The sequence below is a fragment of the Chionomys nivalis genome, chromosome 19, assembly GCF_950005125.1.
Source record: "Chionomys nivalis chromosome 19, mChiNiv1.1, whole genome shotgun sequence".
NCBI classification, from domain to species: domain Eukaryota; kingdom Metazoa; phylum Chordata; class Mammalia; order Rodentia; family Cricetidae; genus Chionomys; species Chionomys nivalis.
In genome coordinates, this window is record NC_080104.1 from 40,332,737 (window position 1) to 40,353,998 (window position 21,262).

General features: G+C 43.2%; 1 protein-coding gene across 1 annotated transcript in view; it reads right to left on the minus strand.

The window, feature by feature from the left end:
* Mcu (mitochondrial calcium uniporter) overlaps positions 1-21,262 on the minus strand; it is a 163,846-nt gene that overhangs the window by 25,384 nt on the left and 117,200 nt on the right. Inside the window, exon 2 of the mRNA XM_057751943.1 lies at positions 9,241-9,310. Coding sequence (XP_057607926.1) covers positions 9,241-9,310 — 70 coding nt within the window. The remainder of the gene's footprint in view (positions 1-9,240; positions 9,311-21,262) is intronic.

Below are 21,262 nucleotides of genomic sequence, written 5' to 3' on the forward strand. Positions count from 1 at the left end.
TCGGTCCTCAAAAGATTCTAGGTGCTCTGCCTCAGAACCTGGGCTATTTAACCCTCATGTTTTCCAGGCAATCCCACATCTTTCCTAACTATTAAGCAAATGCGGGTGCTGTCCCAACGCCTCTATCAGTTGTGAGGGACACTGCGCTTTCCACGTGGGCACTACAGACTCAAAGCCTTAAACAGAACCCATTTCCCTCTAACCATCTGCCATCCCAAATAAGACCATCGTTCAGCTTCCATCCAAGTAAGCAAACTACCTAGTATCTGACTGTCCCTCATGCTGGAACCTGCCACTCCCCTACTAATCAGTAACTGTGGCTTTTCTTTCTATTTTGGGCTAGAGAGATGGGTCAGAGGTTAAAAGCACTGGTTGTTCTTCCAGAGGACTCAGGTTCAATTCCCAGCACCCACATGCCAGCTCACAACTGTCTGAACTCCAGTTCCAGGGGATTGAACACCCACACACAGATACACACGCAGGCAGAACAATAATTTGCAGGAGAAAAATAAAAGTAAACTATGGCTTTTCATTCTATCTTAAAAACGTCTCTAAGCCATTCAGTTTTCCCTGCCACCACTGTCCTCGTCTAGGTTGCTCCCATCTCTTTCTTCTATGGAGGACATAGCACTTCATTCTAGCCTGGCGTAGGCTCAATCATCCACACTGAACCAGGATGATCTTTCTTTCTCCAAGGGAAATCACAACTCTGAGGTTGAAAGTTGGTGTTTATTGCTCTCACCTGTAATACATACATTTATACCTGCATGAATACAAATGCACACATACATGGCCATGTATAAAAAGTATTATATATTATTACAGCCAGCCTCTAAGAAGTCTCATTGTGACAGCTCTCTCCCATGGAGGTAGGCACACAATTTGTGGTACTATCATTATCAAGTCAGGACTTGCTTGTACAGCTAGCAGAGTGTTCAAGAAACGGTGTGCAACTTCTGAGGCTACATCATGAGTGACTTGCATCCGTCTTGCTCTTTTGGATACCCAGTCTGAGGGATGCTGGCTACCATGAGGACCAGCCTGTAGCCCTGTGGAGAAGCCTATGTGAGGAAGTGGCATCTCCCACCAACAACTTCACCTCCCTCATGAGCAAGCAGCCTGAGAACTGGATTCTCCAGCCCAAGTCAAGTCTTCAAATGACCGTAGCCCTAGATGACACGGACTTGCAGCCTCAAGAATCTCCATCCTGCTCGACTAAACTGTTCTGAATCTGCAGAAATACGAGAATAAAGGACCCTGATGCTTCAAGTTCTGCTGCAGTAATTCATCAGAGTTAAATACAAGTTTTGTGTGCAGTTAGATTTTATATAAATAAATGGTCCCACTGTGTCCAACCTTCTACAACTTGTTTTTATGCTCCACTGTTTTGAGATGTATTAGGGTTGAACCCTATTTCTGTACATTTACACCTATAACAGAATTTCATTGCAGGAATATAGCACCATTATCCACTAACAAAAAACAATGCATTTCTTTCATTATAAATACAAAAGGCTCAGGGAGAGAGAGAGAGAGAGAGAGAGAGGGAGAGGGAGAGGGAGAGGGAGAGGGAGAGAGAGAGAGAGAGAGAGAGAGAGAGAGAGAGAGAGAGAGAGAGAGATTGAGATTCTAACTTCTGGTACCTTTCTTTTCCTTTTGGAGTTATATGTTTTACATCTTACTCCTTAAACACCTGGAATTTGCTTCTCTGATACAGAAAGTCAGTTGTCATGGCACCATGTACTGAACAGTCTGCTCCCCTGCCTTTGATTTAGAAAAGCAATTCTATCACATGCTGAATTTCCATTGGCACAAGGTTTCTCTATGATGCACAAATCTTTGCCATGCCCACATGCCAGCTGTTTGGATGACATCAATTAATGCGTGCTCTAGGTGAGCTGTGCCCCTTTGCTCTCGCACCCCATGTCTGTCTGAGACGTCTGCACGTCTGTCTGAGATGTCTGCACATCTGTCTGAGAAGTCTGCACGTCTGTCTGAGAAGTCTGCACGTCTGTCTGAGAAGTCTGCACGTCTGTCTGAGATGTCTGTACATCTGTCTGAGATGTCTTCATGTCTGTTTGAGATGTCTGCATGTCTGTCTGAGATGTCTGCACGTCTGTCTGAGATGTCTGCAGATGTCTGTACGTCTGTCTGAGATGTCTGCATGTCTGTTTGAGATGTCTGCACGTCTGTCTGAGATGTCTGCACGTCTGTCTGAGATGTCTGAACATCTGTCTGAGATGTCTGCACGTCTGTCTGAGATGTCTGCACGTCTGTCTGAGAAGTCTGCACACCTTTACTCACTCACAGGAATTCTGAACAAGTGCCATTCTGTTGGATTCTGCCGAATATTAAACCCAGTTTACAGATTCCTGGGGGAGATGAACAATTTTGGCACCACCATCTTCACAAGTGCTAATGTGCATAATTCTGCATTTATTCTATTTTCTATGTCCTGCAATATAGTTCTTTTCAGTAGTGTCTCAGATACTTTCATTAGTTTTACATCTAAGGAAAAATATTTTAATAGTACTACGTCCATGGGCACAGTTTTTGGTCTAACTATATGTTAGGCAAAGCACAAAATTATCGCTTTAGTAGAGTTAACTAACTTTTATTTTGATGATGACAAAAAGCCTCTTTCCACACTGTATGGAAACATTCTTGGAATATCTACAGTTAACACATGTAAGTAAAATGTGCTTGCTTCAAAATAACCTTGTGAGAGGCACTTATGTAAAATATTTATTTAAAGTATTCATAATATATTGATGTTAAAAACATGGAATTTTTCTCATTCTCACTTGAAAAATAATCATGTCTTAAATCATTTTGTGTCACAATGACAAAATACTTGAGGTTAAGTTACAAGGGGGCTGGTTTAGCTCAGCCTGGAAACATCTGCTGAGACCTCAGGCAGTTTTATTTCATGGTGGATGACATTACACAGCAAGACCAGGTGTGAACTAGCAAGCAGATGCATACAGAAGGGGGGCAGGGGTAAATAAGGGGTGCAGGGGTAAGTTGGCTCTGTAACAGTCTGCTCTGCTCTGGGGGACCCAACAAGTCCTACAGGAAAAACCCAACTCCTATAAAGCTCCACCCATTCTTGAGACATCAAGCTTGGTTTCTTGACATTTAACCCAATCTTTTGAGAAAACCATTAATGAGGCTGGTGATTCCAAGACCTAACCACCTCCTAAGGGTCTTACCGCTGACAATTTTGTATCAAGGAAATAAACCTCTACAGAGTTTTGGTTGGGGCTAGTCACACTGGACCATACCAACGTATGGAAATAATTAGACAGAAAATATTCTCCTAGGCTACATGTGGTTGTGCATTCGTGCACTTGGGAGGTCGGTGCATGAGGATTGCTAATTCAAGATCAGCCTAGACTCCCAGACTACCTAGCAAGTTGAAGGCCAGCCTCAGCTCAGAGTAATATCCTGTTTCAAAACACCTAGCACTGAGGAACACAATGGCCTAGGGGATAAAGGCATCTGCTGCCAACCCGATGACCTGAATTTGACCCCCAGAATGTACAGGGCAGAAGAAAAGAGTTACCTTCTGCTGATTGTCCACTGATCTCTACATGTGTGTTATGATTGGTTCCTCTTATAAATACATGTGCTCTCCACCAAAAAACCCACTAGGTTTTTTGAGAGGCAGCGCAGCAGTGGAATACTTGACTGGCATGTACAAGATTTGGGTTTGATCTCTAGCACAAACACACGAAGAAGAAAGTATTATCTTTCCATGGTAATATTTGATTACGTTTATTTGTTTATCTGTACACACCATAAGACATGTGTGTGGAAGTCAGAGGTCAACTTGCACAAGTCAGTTCTCTCCTTCCACCATTTGGGTCTGGGGGATTAAGCTCAAGTTATCAGGTTTGGTAACAAGTGCTTTTTACCTGCTGAGGTATCTTGCCAGCCCTCCAGATTAATATGTGAAAATACACATTTTATTCATATCAATAATCTTTCTTACCAGCAATACAATTTAATTTTAATCACATCAACTGGACATTTTATTGTGTACCTCATATGATTATTGGCCAATTGACTCTCTCTGGAATTATATAAAATATTGTCATTAAGACATTGTGAGGGGGACTGGAGAGATGGCTCAGTGGCTAAGAGCACTGGCTGCTCTTCCAGAGGTCCTGTATTCATCCCTCTCCTCCTAAATATGAATTCCCAGTCAAAGCCTCAGAAAAGAAATTTATATTTTGATCCTCTTTGTAGAAAGCAAAACAAAACAAAAACCTTGTTCTCATGGCATGGACACCTGTGGAAGGAAGCCAGACTTCATTCTGGCTTGTGAGAAGACTTCAGAGCCAGCATGAGGCCAAGGAATAAGGCATACGCTATTGCAATGGGCAGTGCGGCTTTCTGCCTGGCAAGCTAAGTACCTGTGTTGCAAAGTATGGGGAATGTGCCATCTGTGCCGAGTACCAAGATCTTCCTTACATTAAAATAAAAAAAAAGTCTTTTCCCTCCCTAGTGGTTCTTTTAGCAAAGAAATTGAATGTTTCTTCAAACACACTGGTAGCCATTCACAGTGAAAGAAAGCCCTTCCAGCTTCCACATATTTAGGGATTTTTTTTAAATCAGCATGGGTATCAACAGAAAAACCAGGAACTAACTGCTTAGAGCAGTTATTTCATCAAGCTGCATTTGGGAGAGAAATGAGAGTTCCTAATCCCCTCAAAATATTGAAAATTGTGCAGTCCTGGAACGGACGCCATCACCTGAAATCTGGCAGGTTTGCTTCTCCTACAGGCTAAGCCCCGCACACACAGTAAGGCTGTGACATGGGCGTCCGCAGCAATGTGGAACTCCAGGCTTACCAAACCCTTCAAGAAAGGGGTTCTGTGGTGGAATAAGTCCAACTTCACAACTGAGTAAGGATTCAAACTGAAACCCCAGTTTACAAAAAACGTCCACATTGGCGCACGCCTTTAATCCCAGCACTGGGGAGGCAGAGGCAGGCGGATCTCTGGGAGTTCGAGGCCACCTGGTCTACAAGAACTAGTTCCAGGACAGGCACCAAAGCTACGGAGAAACCCTGTCTCAAAAATCCAAAAAAAAAAAAACAAAAAAAAAAAAACCCCAAAAAACGTTCAAATTGTCAGACATCTTTTAAATAGAAAAATATAAAGTACTTAGTTTTCACAACATTCATTCAATAGGAAGTGAGTTCCTGGTCAGGTTAAACCCAGAGGCTCTGTAGTCTGTCACCTTCATGATTAGCAGCTTCCTTATTGTCCTTTTGGATGGTCATACCTCTTTTTAATATTAAAATAAAAGATGTGTACTCAATATGTGACATCTGTCTTTGGTGTGATATCTGTACCTAGTATGTGGTACATGTAGTTGATATGTGACATATATACTCAACATATGGTATATGCACTTGATATACATGTACTCGATATGTGACATATGTACTTAATTACCTGAGGCTGTGAGAGGTGACAACTGGTGTTCAGCCATCAAACCAGCAGAGGAGTGACTCTGATGGAGGTCAGTCCTGTCCAGGCAAGGCCTGCAGGACCATCGGCTCTGGAGACTGTTGCTCACATCTGCTAAGCAGCTTGGTGCCCCTGCATTGTAGTGTGTGATCTCATGTGATGTGTATATGTAATCTCATGATTACATCTCAGTCTTACGGGCACATATATCTGTGGGTGGTCAGGAAGATGACTTTTCATTTAGCTCTATAATTTTGGTATATAGAACATATACTAAGACATGATTCATAAATGGATCTAGTTATGAATCTAGATCTATTTGTTCCAAAAGGACTGTAGACACTTAAAAGCCTGGCTTCCCCCTTTGCTCTGACTAACTGTACACAATTAGCTCATTTTTACCTCAGAACAAGTTCAAACTAGACTAAAGGCTTTTTTGTGAATAGATATAGTTTAAAACTTTACAGCTATGCACAAGGTCAGAGTCTCAGGTGTCCAACCTGTGCAACGCAAGCACCCTAAGAAAAGCATTCCAATTCTTCACTTGCCAGTCTGCTGACAATAGAACTATGTCTCAAAGTTTGTTAGGAACCTTGCGTTGCCATGGCAATGGCTCAACTCCTTTTCCTTAGGAATGTGCTTCTGACCAATGAGAAGTAACTCCTGCAACTTTTCCTTTGCTTCAAGCCTCCTGTAAGGACAGTGTTTTTAGGCTAGAAGAAGCTAGAAGGAATTAGAAGTAGGCCAGGAGAATTAGAATAGAGGCAGAAGAATAAAGAGACTTGTTTGGAACAGCATGATGTGAGAGAGTTCATTCTCCCTCAGATACCCTAAGAAAAAAGTCCCCTTTGCTTGCTGTAGCATCCAATCTGAACCCTGAAGAGGACGTTGGGGCTGAACCCCAAAAGGCCCTCAATACTCAATACGTGACATATGTACTTGATAAGATAATGGCAAGATAACTCCAGCTGAGCATGAGTGGTTTCTAACAGTATCAGTCAACTCAAGAAATCTTTCTCTCTTCAACCATTTTTAGAAGTGACATGAGGTAGGGGTGGTGGCTATAATCCTATAGTCCTTGTATTCAGGAGGCTGAGGAATTGGTGATCATTGAGGTCTAGGCCAATCTAATCTATATATAATAAGACCCTGGAGAGAGAGAGAGAGAGAGAGAGAGAGAGAGAGAGAGAGAGAGAGAGAACTAATTTTGGTTGTTGACTGCATCTGGGATCAGCTGAAACCCAAGCATCTGTGCATGCCTATGAGAGATACTCTTGACATCTGAAGACACCTTCTGAAATCTGGGCACACCTTCAGGTGGCAGCCCATACAAAAGGACATGGAAGAAGGAAGCTTTTTTCCCCTGCTTGTCCTCATTCTTGCTGAAGTTCATCTGTCCCGTTACTGAGACATTCTTTTGACTCAGAACCTACTTCTTCAGATTCCAACGTAGATAAAGACCAGCTGGGACACCCAGCCTCATGGACTGAACAACTACTGGATTCTTGGACCTTCCTTCAGGAGACAGCCATTGTTGGACTAGCTGAACCACAGTCTGCAAGCTTCTCTAATAAATAAAGCCTTTTAATACATATAAAAATGCATTCTATCCATTCTGTTCTTTCAAAGAACCTTGACGTATACGGAACTTGTACAACTTGATAGTAAGAACATAAATGCCACTTCCCTGCTCTGGCTGCTGCTAGACAGGGTTTTCTAGACATGGCAAGGAAGCTGCATCCATGAACTCAACAATATGGCTACCTAACCAAGTCCTACATAGTTAGAACACCAGCTGACACACCAACACGGACAGGAGAAAGTTCACCGGCACCAGGGCTAGGATGAAGAGCTACTGGTAACTAAGGGCTGCTGAGAGAGAGAATCAATTTTCTCCAGGGACAAGCTTCCCTAATGGGTTGTCTAACCCCAGGTGGTCAGCACATGTACATATGAACCACACTCAATGGACTCAGTAGGGTGTGTGTGTGTGTGTGTGTGTGTGTGTGTGTGTGTAAAACAATCATAATTAAAAAGGTCATGAATTTGATAGGAAATTACAGGGGCTCTCGGAGAGAAGGGAGCAGGAGGTATTATGGACCTCTGGCTCTTGGCCACGTGACAAGCTCTGGTATCTGGTGCACACTGGTACTAAGCCTTGACTGGGGGCACAGGCCTGCCCCCCAGCTGCCTTTAACTTACATATACTAGTATTTTTCTGGCAGCTGTTTGTCTTCAGGACACACGAACAACAAGATGCCAGGTAGAATTTCTCTTGTTTTGCTTTCAGTCTAATCTTCCAGTCAATGTCTCTGTTCTATAAATGAGTGACTGCCAAAGGGTCTCCTGCAGAGGCTGAGGGATCACTAACGATTGCATTGATCTGAATGCAATGAGCACACACTTATGCATTCAGATTACCGAAAGGCGCTGGGGGAAGGATCCTGGTTACACCATGACACTCATACTGACGACATACAGGGGACCCCAGGGATCACATGATTCATTTTGGGCTTCTTCAGTTTTGGCATCCTTGCGAATTCTCAAGATGTTCTTTTAGTACATACTGTCTATGAAGCAAGGCTTATAGAGTTGAATTTAGAGCAAGATCAAATTAGGGAGTACACAAAAACATTTAAAAGTTGACCCCTAAGCCAAGCACTGTAAACTGATATTCATGGTAGAAATGGTAGTGAAAGTTAGAAACACACAACTATAAAAATAAGCAAATTTTCAGTCCTGTTGTCCGTCTGTAGCATTGTGCACACTTACCAAGGATTCTGTGTGATCCCCAAGCATCTGCTAACCCCTCCCATGTCAACTATTAAGATCGCTGTTTTCACAGAGGACCTAGGGTTGATTCCCAGCACTCACATGGAGGCTCATTACTGTTCATAACTCCAGCTCTAGGGGATCCAATACCCTCTCTATGATCCCTATGGACACCAGACACACAGGCAGTACACAGATATACATACAACCAAAATACTCATATACAGAAAATAAAATAAAATGATTCTTTATTTAAAAAAAGGGGGGGAGGACACCTGAGCATGAGGGAAGAGACAAGGAGAGAGGGCACACAGACACGGAACTGCCTGTGATGTCGTGAAGACAAGGAGGGCACACAGACATGGAACTGCCTGTGATGTCGTGAAGACAAGGAGAGAGGGCACACAGACATGGAACTGCCTGTGATGTCGTGAAGGGGCAGCAACATTTGATGGGTATCCAGGATGTGAAAACCTGGTAATTAGGAAATACCAACAGGCATTCCTCTGATGCTCGAGTAATCGTGGTCCTTGTTTCTAAACGTGAAATAACACCAAGGGCCTATGAAGACATGATGGACAGGCTAGGTTTTCGTGGTTAACCTGAACTCACTAGACCCTCATCCCAGTTCCACACTCCTTCTGTAATCCTCCCTTTCCCCCGATCTCTGACAGAATCACAAATGGGATATGGGTTATACATTAATGAGCTGGGCTGGAGAGATAGCCAGCAGGTAAAGGTACCTGCTGCCAAAGCCAGAAGATCTCAGGTCAATTCTTAGAACGCACATGGTGGAAGAATGGAACTGACCCCCTCAAATTGTCCTCTGACCCCCAAATGCACATATCATGCACATACCCTTCCCCAAAATAAATACAATTCATATTTAAAAATAAGTTTATGTATTGACTTTAAAAAAATCTGGAAATATTAAGCTAAGGAGGAATAAAAAAAAGTAAGACATAAAAAGGGATTTGCCAAAACTCACCATCAGAGGGCACAACCGTACTGCAGTATGCAGCTCCCACATTCTGCCAGGACGCCGGCCTCTGGTGTGCCTGTAAGACAAAAGTCAGGTCAACTGTCAGGGCGACCAATGCGAGACACGTGTGCCCCAAATAACACTAGCTTTTGAGTCTGTAAGTACTGTGTATACTCGGTGGAAAAGCTGAAAATATAACACAAGGAAGCAACCAAAAGGGATCCCAAGCATCCTACGGGCAACAAGCACTTTGGTGTGTTTCCACATCACAAAGAACACATTTTCACATGTGCAGATAGGTACTGTCTCAAATTGAACAAAACGAGAACCATGCCTGACAAATCTTTTTTTTTTTTCCAACTTTTAAAAGCAATTCTGGTTGAGCATTATCCTTTCTAAATTCCCTGGCTCCTTCCCCTGTTAGATCTTAGGTTGGCACCTCTTTCTTTTATTTCATCAAAGAACAAGATGCACCGTGCATTTACAGTATTTGAGTAGGCACTGGCCCTTGAGGTTTACTTTCCTTATTAAAAACCTGGACAGGCAACTTCAGTGTCTGAGCCCACAGCATTAGAAGGAAACCACGGCCACACGCCTTTGCCACGTACTCAAAGTACAGTGCCGCAGCTGTAAGTCCAAGACTTCAGATATCAGGATTAAATTAGGTTAATTTAAGAGCACTGAATGCATTGCTATATCTTTCCTTGGTACCTTTGCCTTTCCCAGTCCCCAAAAGTATGATAGAAGGAAGACAGGAAGGCACCAAATAACCAAAACCCATTCCAAGACAACAAAAACCATTTAGGATTCTGAAACAACGCACACCATCACTCAGTTGTAACAGAAGACACATGAATCTCACCAACTCCCACCTCCTTCCACCTAAAGGCAGTAGGGACTATAAGGCTAACTAGGGTGGTTAGAATGAGAATGCCCCCTAAGCTCTTAGGTTTGAATGTTTGTCCCTAGTTGGTGGAACTGTTTGTGAAGGATTAGAAGGTGTGCCCTTGTTCAAAAGTTCAAGCCAGACCCAGTCTCTCTTGGTGTTTTGTAGGCAAGATCAAAGCTTTGGCTCCTGCTCCACCTGCATGCCACCAAGCTTCCCCAGGTTTAAACTTTTGACTCATAGGAGTTAATTCAGTCGAATTTAAGAAATAAACACAGCTACTCTCTCTCTCAGCAGCGCGGCTGTCCGACGTAGTGAACGACCCATCTTCACTTGACCTCAGATGGCATCATCATTTTCCACACTGAATCTATTTCTGAACCTCTACTCTGTCCAGTGATCTGTTGCTCACGCCCTGGTGGCCATGCTGGGTCCACGCTCTGTTTTTATGACAAATTTTAGTATCTGGTATGGTTAGTCTTCATGAGAACCAAATGAGTGATACATGCAAAGCATCCACAACAGTGCCTGGTATGTAGTAAGGGCAGACCATGTTAATTCCATGAGTTAGCACAGTGGAGACTACCATCCATACGATTTCTAGTCTTTGTATCCAAGAATCTTTGTTTTTTGAGATGTTCTGATGAGATGTTTGTATTCTGATTGCTGCTTTCTTGTTTTGTTTATTGGTTGGTTGGTTTTGGTTTTCAAGACAGGGTCTTTCTGTGTAGACTTGGTGTTCTGAAACTCACTCTGTAGACCAGGCTGGTCTTGAACTCACAGAGATCCACCTGCCTCTGCCTCCCAAGCGCTGGGATTAAAGGTGTGTGCCACCACCACCCAGCTGTTTTCTTCTTTAAAATAGTTTCCTTTGTAAAGCATGGTGATGCACACTGACAGTCCCAGAACACGGGAAACTGAGGCAGGAAGATTGCAAGTTCCAGTTTATAAAGCTGGTCTTCATGACTATTTGGCTCCCTCTCTTCCCTTAGCTCCTTGAATGTCATTGCTGGGTAACATCTACTCTGGCCCCTCATGCATTGCCTCTTCTGATTGCTTCCAGGTGTATGCCCCAATCCAACACACGTAACTTTCCCCCGGATTTTGGAAGATCCAATTCTTTTTTATTTACTTTGTTTGTTGCTTGTATCCTCTGACCCATGGGACAAGAACTTTTGATTGGTTCAGTCATGGAGGATAGTGCTTGTGAATTACAAGTCCTCGTCAGACAAATGCTGAGTCCTGATAACTATAGCTTGTATAAAATATACTTTATATTAAAACAAAAGTCCTCCCTCTAGTAAGAGTACTGAGGCTTTCTATGTCTTTCTTTGTTTAGTTTAGTTCAGGTGGCAGTTACCTACTTGCCTACCTGCTTGTCATATGACGCTCTTGCTGGGATTTTCCTTGATGACTACCATTGGCGGCTACGTGGAAAGCAAGCGTTTATACAGTTTTGGTCCCTCGTTCACCTCCCCACATTGTGGAAGCTTTAAAGACTCAGATTCTCCTCTGTGGATATAAATTCCACATTTGTTTTCGTCTTAATTCTGTCGATTAATGGGCTCCATGATTGCTGCTGATTCTGTAGCTCCAGTTTCTGCTTTTACTGCTCCGACGACCAAACTTCTCCCTGCAGAAGAGCTCATGAGAGCTGAATTTTCTGAAGCCTGACATATTAATTCCTGAACTAATCTTTCCTGGAGGACTTGGTAAAGTACTAAATGTTGCCTTTGGGGAGTCTGGGGCCAGCCACTGACTCTGGAGCACAGTGCTCGTCTGGCTTTGCTGGGGCTCTGCAGCCACAGGTGGGGCATCCTGAGGTCTTTCCATACCCCTGTTCAACCTTCGCCAGACCCGGCGGCTCCCTGGTCATGTTGAAGATGAAACTGGAACTCGCTTTCTCACTCTACCTTCCTTCTATGGTGTGAGAAGAGAAAGAAGGAGCTGTTGTAGTAAGGGGCTGTTCCTGCTATGCAGTGACTTTGACCATAACCATCTGTGAACACACGGAAGGACAGAGCAAAGAGGGAAGAAAGCCCCATGTCCCAATCACTCACTACAGCAGATACCAACATTTTGTCAAAATCAGTTTATCCAGGCCCACCTCATTTGCTTTCTTCTAACCCCAGAGTCAGTCAGTCCCTTTCTCCCCTGTCTCTCCTTCCCAGACCCCCTCCTCTGTCTCTGCCTCTCTTGATATTTAGGAGATACAGTCCCATAGAGTCAAAGCTGGCCTGGAACTCGCTATGCCCTCCTCTCTACCTCTCAAGTGTTGGGATCATAAGCATGCAGCATCATGCCTCACCCCCAGCCAACATCTTAAAAGACACCGAACTATCAAAACCCTTCACCTGAAAAGAGTTCAGACAACGTTTGCTGGAACACTGTAAAAACTAGAAGGCCTCTATGATTTTACAAATCATCCTCAGCAATTATTTTTGTTGTTGTTGTTGGGCATCAGCAGTACATGACTGAACGATTTCTGCTAGATGCTACAGAGCATGGTTGGCTGGCCGGCCCCCTCTTTTTGTAGAGCTTTATTGGAACACAGCTGTGCTCACTCATACCCACAGCTTTAATCTACGCGCTCTAAACAACGGAATCCAGAAGCTGGGTACTGGTGAAATAGCTGAGTAACTGCTACAGAAACCACAGGGTCTTAGAAATCTAAACGTCTACAGTCTACATTCCGTCCTCAAAGAGAAGCTTAGGCATCCCTTGCTACAACAAAGCTTCTATGGGGTGGGGCTAACTGTCCACACCACTTCTAGAGAGATACTGACAATCACAACTAAAAATGTGTTCAGAGACAGGGTTGCACTCATGGCCTCAAGCTCCTGGACACACGCCACCCTCTTCCTCAGCCTCCCGAATAGCTGTGACTTACAGCACCACACTCTGGCTCTTATTTATTGAACAGCACTGGCACACACACACGTCCTTATTTTTCTTTAAGCTGTTTCACGGTTACAGTCCAAAGAGTAACATAAATAAAAATGATTTTGTTCTAGCCATTTCTCCTCAAAACATGGTAACAATACAGAGAAAAAACAAGCAAAACAAAATAACCAGGAAATGGATAATGGATGTTCAACACCAAAGAAGTACTACCACTCATCCCACCCCCTCGTATCTCGTGGTCCCCAAAATTAGAGATCTGTGTTGTATCATTTTATTCTTCATATGTCACAAAAAAATAGTAAGTTTTTTAGTTTTTTCTTTTCTTCTAAAGTAGCAAGCATTTAATAAATATTTGGCTGACACTAACATTTTTTAAAAAAAACACATCAAGAAGTTTGTTGGGAGCAAGGTATGATGGGTGTCTAACCATAATACCAGCACCTAGGAGGTTGAGACAGGAATTTAGGGCTAGCCTGGGCTACCTAAGACTCTGCCTCAAAAACAAAATAAAACAAACAAACAAACAAAAAACCAAAAAACAGAAACAAAACCCAAAACAAAACATGAGCTTGTTAGGGTGTGGAAGAGTGCAAACTTAGCATGCATAAGCCTTGGGTTTGGGTCTCAGTTCTGCAAACAAAACAAAACCTTAGCAAATCAACCAGCCAACCAAGCAAACAATAAACAACAAAAAGGTGTTTTTTTTTTCTTAAAAAAAAAGAAAGAAATTTTAACAACATACTGGGCAAACAGTGCATATTATTTATGTATTTAAATTTCACAGGCAGAGACCACAATCAAGGTGAAGAGGGTCCTTAGAAGGCATAAAAATACCCAGAGTAAGGAGAAGTCTCTAGGTAGTGTTAATACCAGGTAGAGAGACACTCCCTTGCAAAGAAAACCTAAGATTTATTTTTAATGAAGGGCAGTCCACATTTTTGATAAGTAACCCAGGAGTGTCAAAGACAAGCAGAGGTTTGTAACTAAGATCAGGGATGCAAGCAGCTCACTGCCACCTGAGCTGCAATGGCTCCCTTTAGCCTTCGCCCCCGGAAGAACAGCGCCCAACAGCATCAACTTAGATTCCCAAATGCCCTAACATTATTTCCCCAAGTCATAGGACTCAAACTAATTAAAAACTTTGAGTATTGAAAAGAGACACTTAATGTCCTCAGATCCAATTATTCAACCCAACTTAATGCTTACTTTCGGGTCCCTTATTGCTAACATAAATTAACTTTCCCTTCATTTACCTTTCACAGTCAGAAGAGCAGCCCTGCCAGTCAAGAAGACACTAAGAGTCTAAACAACCTGCCGACAGCTCCAAATAGTCACAGCCAATTAGACAGGAAGGGGAAGGAGGGGAGAGAGGAAGGGAGAAGCAGCAGTAAGGTTAGTTTCATTCCCACCACAGCTCTGTTTAAGAGTTTTTTTTAAATTTCTTTATGTTTTGGTTGAGCCTGTCCTGGAACTCACTCTGGAGACCAGGCTGGGCTGGAACTCACAGAGATCCGCCTGCCTCTGCCTCCCAAGTGCTGGGATCAAAGGTGTGCATCACCACCACCTGTCCTGAGAGGACTGCGTCTTACTTCATTAGGAAACAAACAGCTGATAACTACAGCAAAGCATACTGCATTAGTGGTGCCAAACAGCTTTTGTCCAGAGCTGAAACTCGGTCAGACAAAGCTTCACTGCACCACAGTCTAGATCTCTCAAACTCTATGACCAGAGTATCCATCAGGCTGGGGAGCTCAGTGGACAAGGCGCTTTGCCTCCTAAGGACTTAACCAGAGTTTGAGCTTCAGAGCCAAGGTAAAAGCCCTAGAACCCAGTTTTTTTCTTGTTGTTTTTGTTTGCTGTTTTGTTTTGAAGTCATGGTGCTTGGCCTCAAACAGAATGGGACATTTTTCACTGACTCTGAAGCCCAGGGAACAAGGATGAAGAGGGGACTGGGGGATGGGGATTAGGGCAGTGGGTGCTGTCTTCTGGACAGAATATAAGCTCTGTGATCAGGATCACTTGCTAGCTGTGACTGTCTGCATTCTTCCCTCAGTAAGAGGAAGAGAGGGAGGGATGCAGGGAGGAGAAAGGAGGGACACAAAGGTAGGAGAGGGCCAGCTGGGAAGGGAGGTTGGTGGGAGTAGAAGGAGCATTAGAAAGGGTAGGAAAGTAATCACAATGCATGATATACAAGTACGGTAGTACATTTTTATAAACACATTTTAAAGCCGGGCATGGTGAAATGTATGGTAATCTCAGTGCCGGGGAAGAACCTGGGGACCTGCCGACATCCACACTGTTTAATTCCAGGTGGGGAGTGAGCCTGTCTCAAAAAACAAAAAGGTAGATGGTGCCTGAAAAACCTTAGGTGACACCCAAGGTTGTCCTGTCACACACACACACACACACACACACACACACACACACACACACACTCGATCTGGAGCTGGTTTTTTCCATGTGTCTCTGCCGACATAATAGAACTACTGAAGCATCGCACCGGCAATAGACTTACTACGTTCAACCAAAGCACCAACCCCAGCACTCTGTTCTTAGAGCTTGAGAGCCGACAGCAGGGGCAACCCTGGAGTGAGAAGACTAGGCCCAGAATCTCAATGCCCAACACGACCTTTGCCAACTAGTTCACAAGGCTGATTTCACTCAGGCTGAGGGTCAACACTTGAATGGCATGTTGTATTTGCACTTCAATGTTCTACGGAAACAGAAACTCACAGTCCTTCATCTCCTTAAGGAAGTGGCGGGAAGTACAGTGCATTTTCCAAAAAGCACAAGGGTTCGCACCCTGAAATCTGTGTAAGGTAAACCCACACCATGTGAAAAGCAGATGGTCCAGGGTCTGCAGAAATATCTCTTCAGACAGCAACAAAAACAAATAAGTATGCTGAACTGCACGACATCTTTTGCTCTTCCGGTAACGAGGAGACGAAGTGTCTGATGCAGTTTAAGTTGGTGCTATTCATATTTATGACATAAAACATGCATCATGCTTTAGGATAAGAAAATTACTCATCCTTCGGTTATTTAAAATGATTATTACACTCTATTCCACATGGACTAATGTTTCTCCCACTAGATCATTGTGACTTCATAGAAGTCATGGTTCAATGTATATGCCTTTAATTTTCAAGGCAACTTCACACCTCTAAAACACAACCACAGCAAGGCCTTCTGTGAACTCTTTCAGCATCAATTCTCTAAGTAAGAGATTAAATCTATCGTATGAAATGACTTAAAAATACTTGTTCACAGGGGGCTGGAGAGATGGGGCAGCAGGTAAGAGTGCTTACTGCTCTTTCAGGGGACCCAGTGCCCTCCTCTGGAGTCCTCAGGCTCCTGCATACAAGTGGTGTATATAACTCACAAAGAACCCCCCTCCACACACACAGAAAACTAATAAATCTAAAAAAAAAAAAAGTCTTAGCTGGGACCAGAATGGGGATTCAAGCCAATGTTCCCAGCACTTGGGAGGTAGAGGCAGGAGGATCTAGAATTCAAAGCTAGCTTTGACTAAGTAGTGAGCTGGAGGGCAGTCAGAGCTACACGAGACCATGTCTCAAGCAAGTGAAAAAGGACAAAGAGTTCTTGTTTTCATTTTTGAATAGCGATTCTGGGTTGTCTGTAGCTAAGGGCGACTTTGAATTCCCTGTTCTCCTCCTTCACCTCGCAAACACTGAGTCTAAGACACGCCTTACCACCCCTGTCATTTGTGGTACCAACACGGAAGCCATGGCTTTGTACGTTAGGCAACCACATTTACCACATCCCCAGTCCTTCTTTTATTATTTTTAAGTACCCCACACCTTCCAAGTTCTTTTTCTCTAGGACTTCCGCACACTGTTCCTAGATTCCGCCCGCCCTTGGCCTCCTCGCACGGCATTCTAGTTACCTGTCCCAGTGACTGCCGCCCCTTCGGGATCACAGTCAGCCAGGAAGGTTGCATTAATCTCTTTACATATTGGTGCCTCTCGGTATGCCAGGAGAAAGTAGAAACTTCATAAATATTTATTTTTAACTGAGTTGTAGTGCTTTCTTTTTTTCATATTTTAGCTTCTTTGACAAGCTTTCTAACTTGGCTTTGTACTCTACTGTTTTCCATGGGGAATTATTACTGATGTTTTATTTTACTGCCAAGGGATTCTGAGAAATGAGAAGAAATGATGGTATCTACAGCATTTGGGGGGGGTATTTAGAGTATTTTGTCACCTATATATTAAAGGTCCGCTTTATTTTTGGTTGCAGCAGGCACATTTTATATTGCATAGAGGTGGTTAATAACTACACTGGTAATTATTTTTAGACAACAGAATACCCAACCACAAAGTCCTTAAGGAACTAAGTGTCACATAATAACTAGCACCTAATAACCATATGCACAATTCAAAGTGAATCAAACCAGAATATGATTCATTAGACTAAATAAACAGACCCAGTATTTATAAAATGCTTATACTGAGAATGTAGATTGGGATGCGTTGTGCTGCTCTTTTTGACAGTTCTCCTTGGCAAAGGACTCTGAAACTGTGGTTCCCTCTGTGTTACCATTTACGTCTGTGACATCTCTAGTCACTGGCGCAATGACACTGAGAGACAGCTGCATCTAAATCAGCACACCAAGACAAAGCTTCTTTCTCTGATGTGACTTAACGTTAGAAAGATACGAAGAAGGTCTGAGAGTCCCTCATTTTGGACCGATGGCAGGAACACAGGATTAGTTACCCCACCCGCTATTCTCTATGTTTTATAAAGTGCAGTACTGTGGAATGTTTTGAAAGTACCCTTTCCTATTTTGGTGATGCCTCGGGCTGTGAGAACCCGTGCTGTTCCTAACAGCCAGTCCCTGTAGCATCTGTATCATCCGGGAGCTTGTCGGAGACGGAGACTCCAGGTCCCCCATGCACTGTACAAGGTTACTAGGTCGTTCTGTGTAGTCCTGTGTAGTTCACCCCAATGAGACTCAAGGGTATGTAGAAGCTCTCCAGGTGCGGTATTCTCAGACCCGAACCCCTCTCACTTAGCAAGACCCTGGCAGAACAACTGAGTTTCATAGAAAGGCCATGCAATATAATGGAAACAACACTGTGCAGAGAGCTCGAAAACTAAATTCAGCTGCATGTCTAGTTCCGTGACCTTGAACCAGACCCCTTGTTTGTAAAATGAATAGATCTGAGCAGATATTGTGAGGCTTTGCAACCCTGAGGGCCATGAATTTGTGAAGACACGTAGCAATGGGTTCTTTCCTGACACATAGCACATACGATGAAGCGGCTGAGGGAGATGATTTAATGGTGTACGTAGCTGGGAGAAAGGGTTCCGAGACTGGGCCTGAGTGACATATTGGGGCCTCGTCTCTCCAGCACTTTATATGGAGACAGCGCAGCAGCGTGACCTCTTTCATTTTCACACTTGAATTCTGGAAGATGCACAGTGGTGAATAACTTAGGCAGTGGGCGGCTGCTATTAATAATCTCCTCCCCTCTCCCTTTGTTCTTGAATACAGATAAAAACACAGGTAACAAAAGAGCTCCAGAGACGAAAACAGCTTTTACAGTTTGCACAAGAGCAAGAGAATGTTAGTGCTCTTATGAAAAGCACGGTTAGAATGTTCAGAGGTAAAGGATGGGGGGGGATAAAGCCAATATGCATGTATACATGTGAATACACATATGTAGAGAAAATAAAACTAACATGCATGTGCATGTGTGAATGCATATATGTAGGGAAATTAAAGTAAATGCAATATATTAATAACATAAATCTAGAGGCATAAGACTACATGTACATTGTACGCTTTAGAGTTGAGAATATTCAAAATAAAAAACTGAGGGAGAAAAAAATTAACATAAATATACCTTGACTCCAATAAGTTTCTTGCAGTATTTTTTTTTTGTTTGTTTTGTTTTGTGTTTTGTTTTTAAATACAGGGTTTCTCTGTGTAACAGTTCTGGCTGTCCTGGAACTAGTTCTGTAGATCACACTGGCCTCAAACTCACAGAGATCTGCCTGCCTCTGTCTGCCTCATGAGTGCTGGCATTAAAAGATGCACCATCACTGCCTGGCTTATTCTTTTTTTAAAAAAAAAACAAGTAAAATGTGTTAGATTCAATTTCTTTAATAAATTTTAAGACGCGTCAGAAAAGCTAGAATAGGATGGAAGAGATCAGAAGTTGGACGTTTTATTTATTTTTATTTTTTATTTTATTTTTTTTACTTTTTCAAGACAGGGTTTCTCTGTAGCTTTTGGTTCCTGTCCTGGAACTAGTTCTTCTAGAAGTCGGACGTTTTAATAACTCACATTCCTGCAAGGCTTCTTTAAACAAAGTGAACAGCGTCTAACCATGGGGCAGGAGAAGGTCCAGGGCAACGGTGCTTGTCACCGAAGTGTGAATTCAGATCCTCAGGACCCACTCAAAAGGGCAGTGCGGCAGCTCGGTGCTGGCAGAGGGGGCAGAGAAGGTGTCCACGGGGCTCAAGAGCCAGGCTCAGTGAGAGACTGGAAAATGAGGTGGTGGGAAGGAAGGCACCTGAGGCCAACCTTGGGCACACATGGGGGTGGGAGGATGTACGTACACACACGGGGTGGGGGAATGTACGTACACACATGGGGGTGGGGGAGATGTACGTACACACACGGGGGCACGGGGTGTACGTACATACACGGGGGTGGGGGGGTGTGCGTACACACACGGGGGCGGGGGGGTGTACGTACATACACGGGGGTGGGGGAATGTACGTACACACACGGGGTGGGGAGCTACAACATTTAAAAATATTACTTTCAACTAATAGATGGGCCTTTCACGTTTGCTCTGGCTTCAGCTAATATTGGAAAAGAATACAGCAGCCACTCAGAAATAGACCAAACCACAAGCTTTTCATATTTCCCTGGAACTAGAGGGAGACAGCAGCTGCTACGAGAATCGCTCTCTGCCCTCCCACGTGCCACGTGAGCGGAAAGGACTTCTACCGCCAGGAGAACAGACGACCGGAGAGAGTTCCCGCACGGTAGTAATTTTGCTTCAACACCCCTTCTCCGTTTACTCCTTACTTTACCATTTAAAAACACAATCAAAGCACTGCCAACCTTTCCAGTGTAGCTGTCCCGCAGCAGTGCCACCGGAGCCTACACACTGCCATTAATGAGAGACTTAAAACGTTTGCTCTTAATATCCGGGCTTCATAAAACATGTCGAATTCGATGAGTTCCCTTCCTTTTCTCTGAGGTCAGCTAAGTGGATTTATTTTATTTTGCTGAGTTAAGCTTCGTATAGTTTACACACTACTAAAAATGATCACAGAAAGGTGGTTATTACAAGTCTTATACATCGTCACAGTGTTCTGTGAAGGGGACGAGCGGACAAGGCATTTCAGATGGTCTTCATGTATAATCGAAAGTCCAACTCAGAATGGCCCTTTGCTCATTCTGCCTGAAGCCAGCCACTCTCCACTGACTGGCTAGACATCATGAGGGGACCAATCTCTCAGCAAACAACTGTAGCCACAGCTTCACCATCTGAGATGGACAGAGGCTCAGTTACATATCAATAATTACTCTTGTTACAAACATCACTACCATCTTCATTATGCAAGATTTACAGTTAGGAAATGCTAATTCATAATATTCAATTAGTACCAAAACTATCCGTTGATTTAAATATGAATAAATCTCAAGCAACGCATAACAAAAATGAGAATTATAGAGTATGTAAATTACAGTACTCTATGAATTAACATACAAATGTATACATTATTATTTTACCTTTCATGGATATATAAATATATACACAATAACATGGATATGTGAAAATGGTGACTTTTAAGACCTATGGAGATGGTACATCATTTTTTACAGTAAGCAACTCTGGGGAGGAAGGTTTGGAAATTGGGGGTGGGAGCACAATTAGCTTTGATCATACTGTAATATTTTCTGTGATGGTATTAAATGTCAACAGGATCTAAAATCACCTGACAGGTGATGTCCAGAAACCATGGTGGGATATCTACATTAAGGTTAGTCTCTCAGAACGTCTGTGAAGTATTATCTCGATTATAATAACTAATGTGGGAAGCCCCATCTTACTGGGTAGGACCACTCCCCAGGCAGGGGTTTCTGGACTTGGTAGAGTGGAAAAAGCAAGCTGTGCGTTAGCATGCATGTGTTCACCGCTCTCCTGCCGCTTCTCATTTAATGTTTTCCCTACAATATATTTTGATCATATT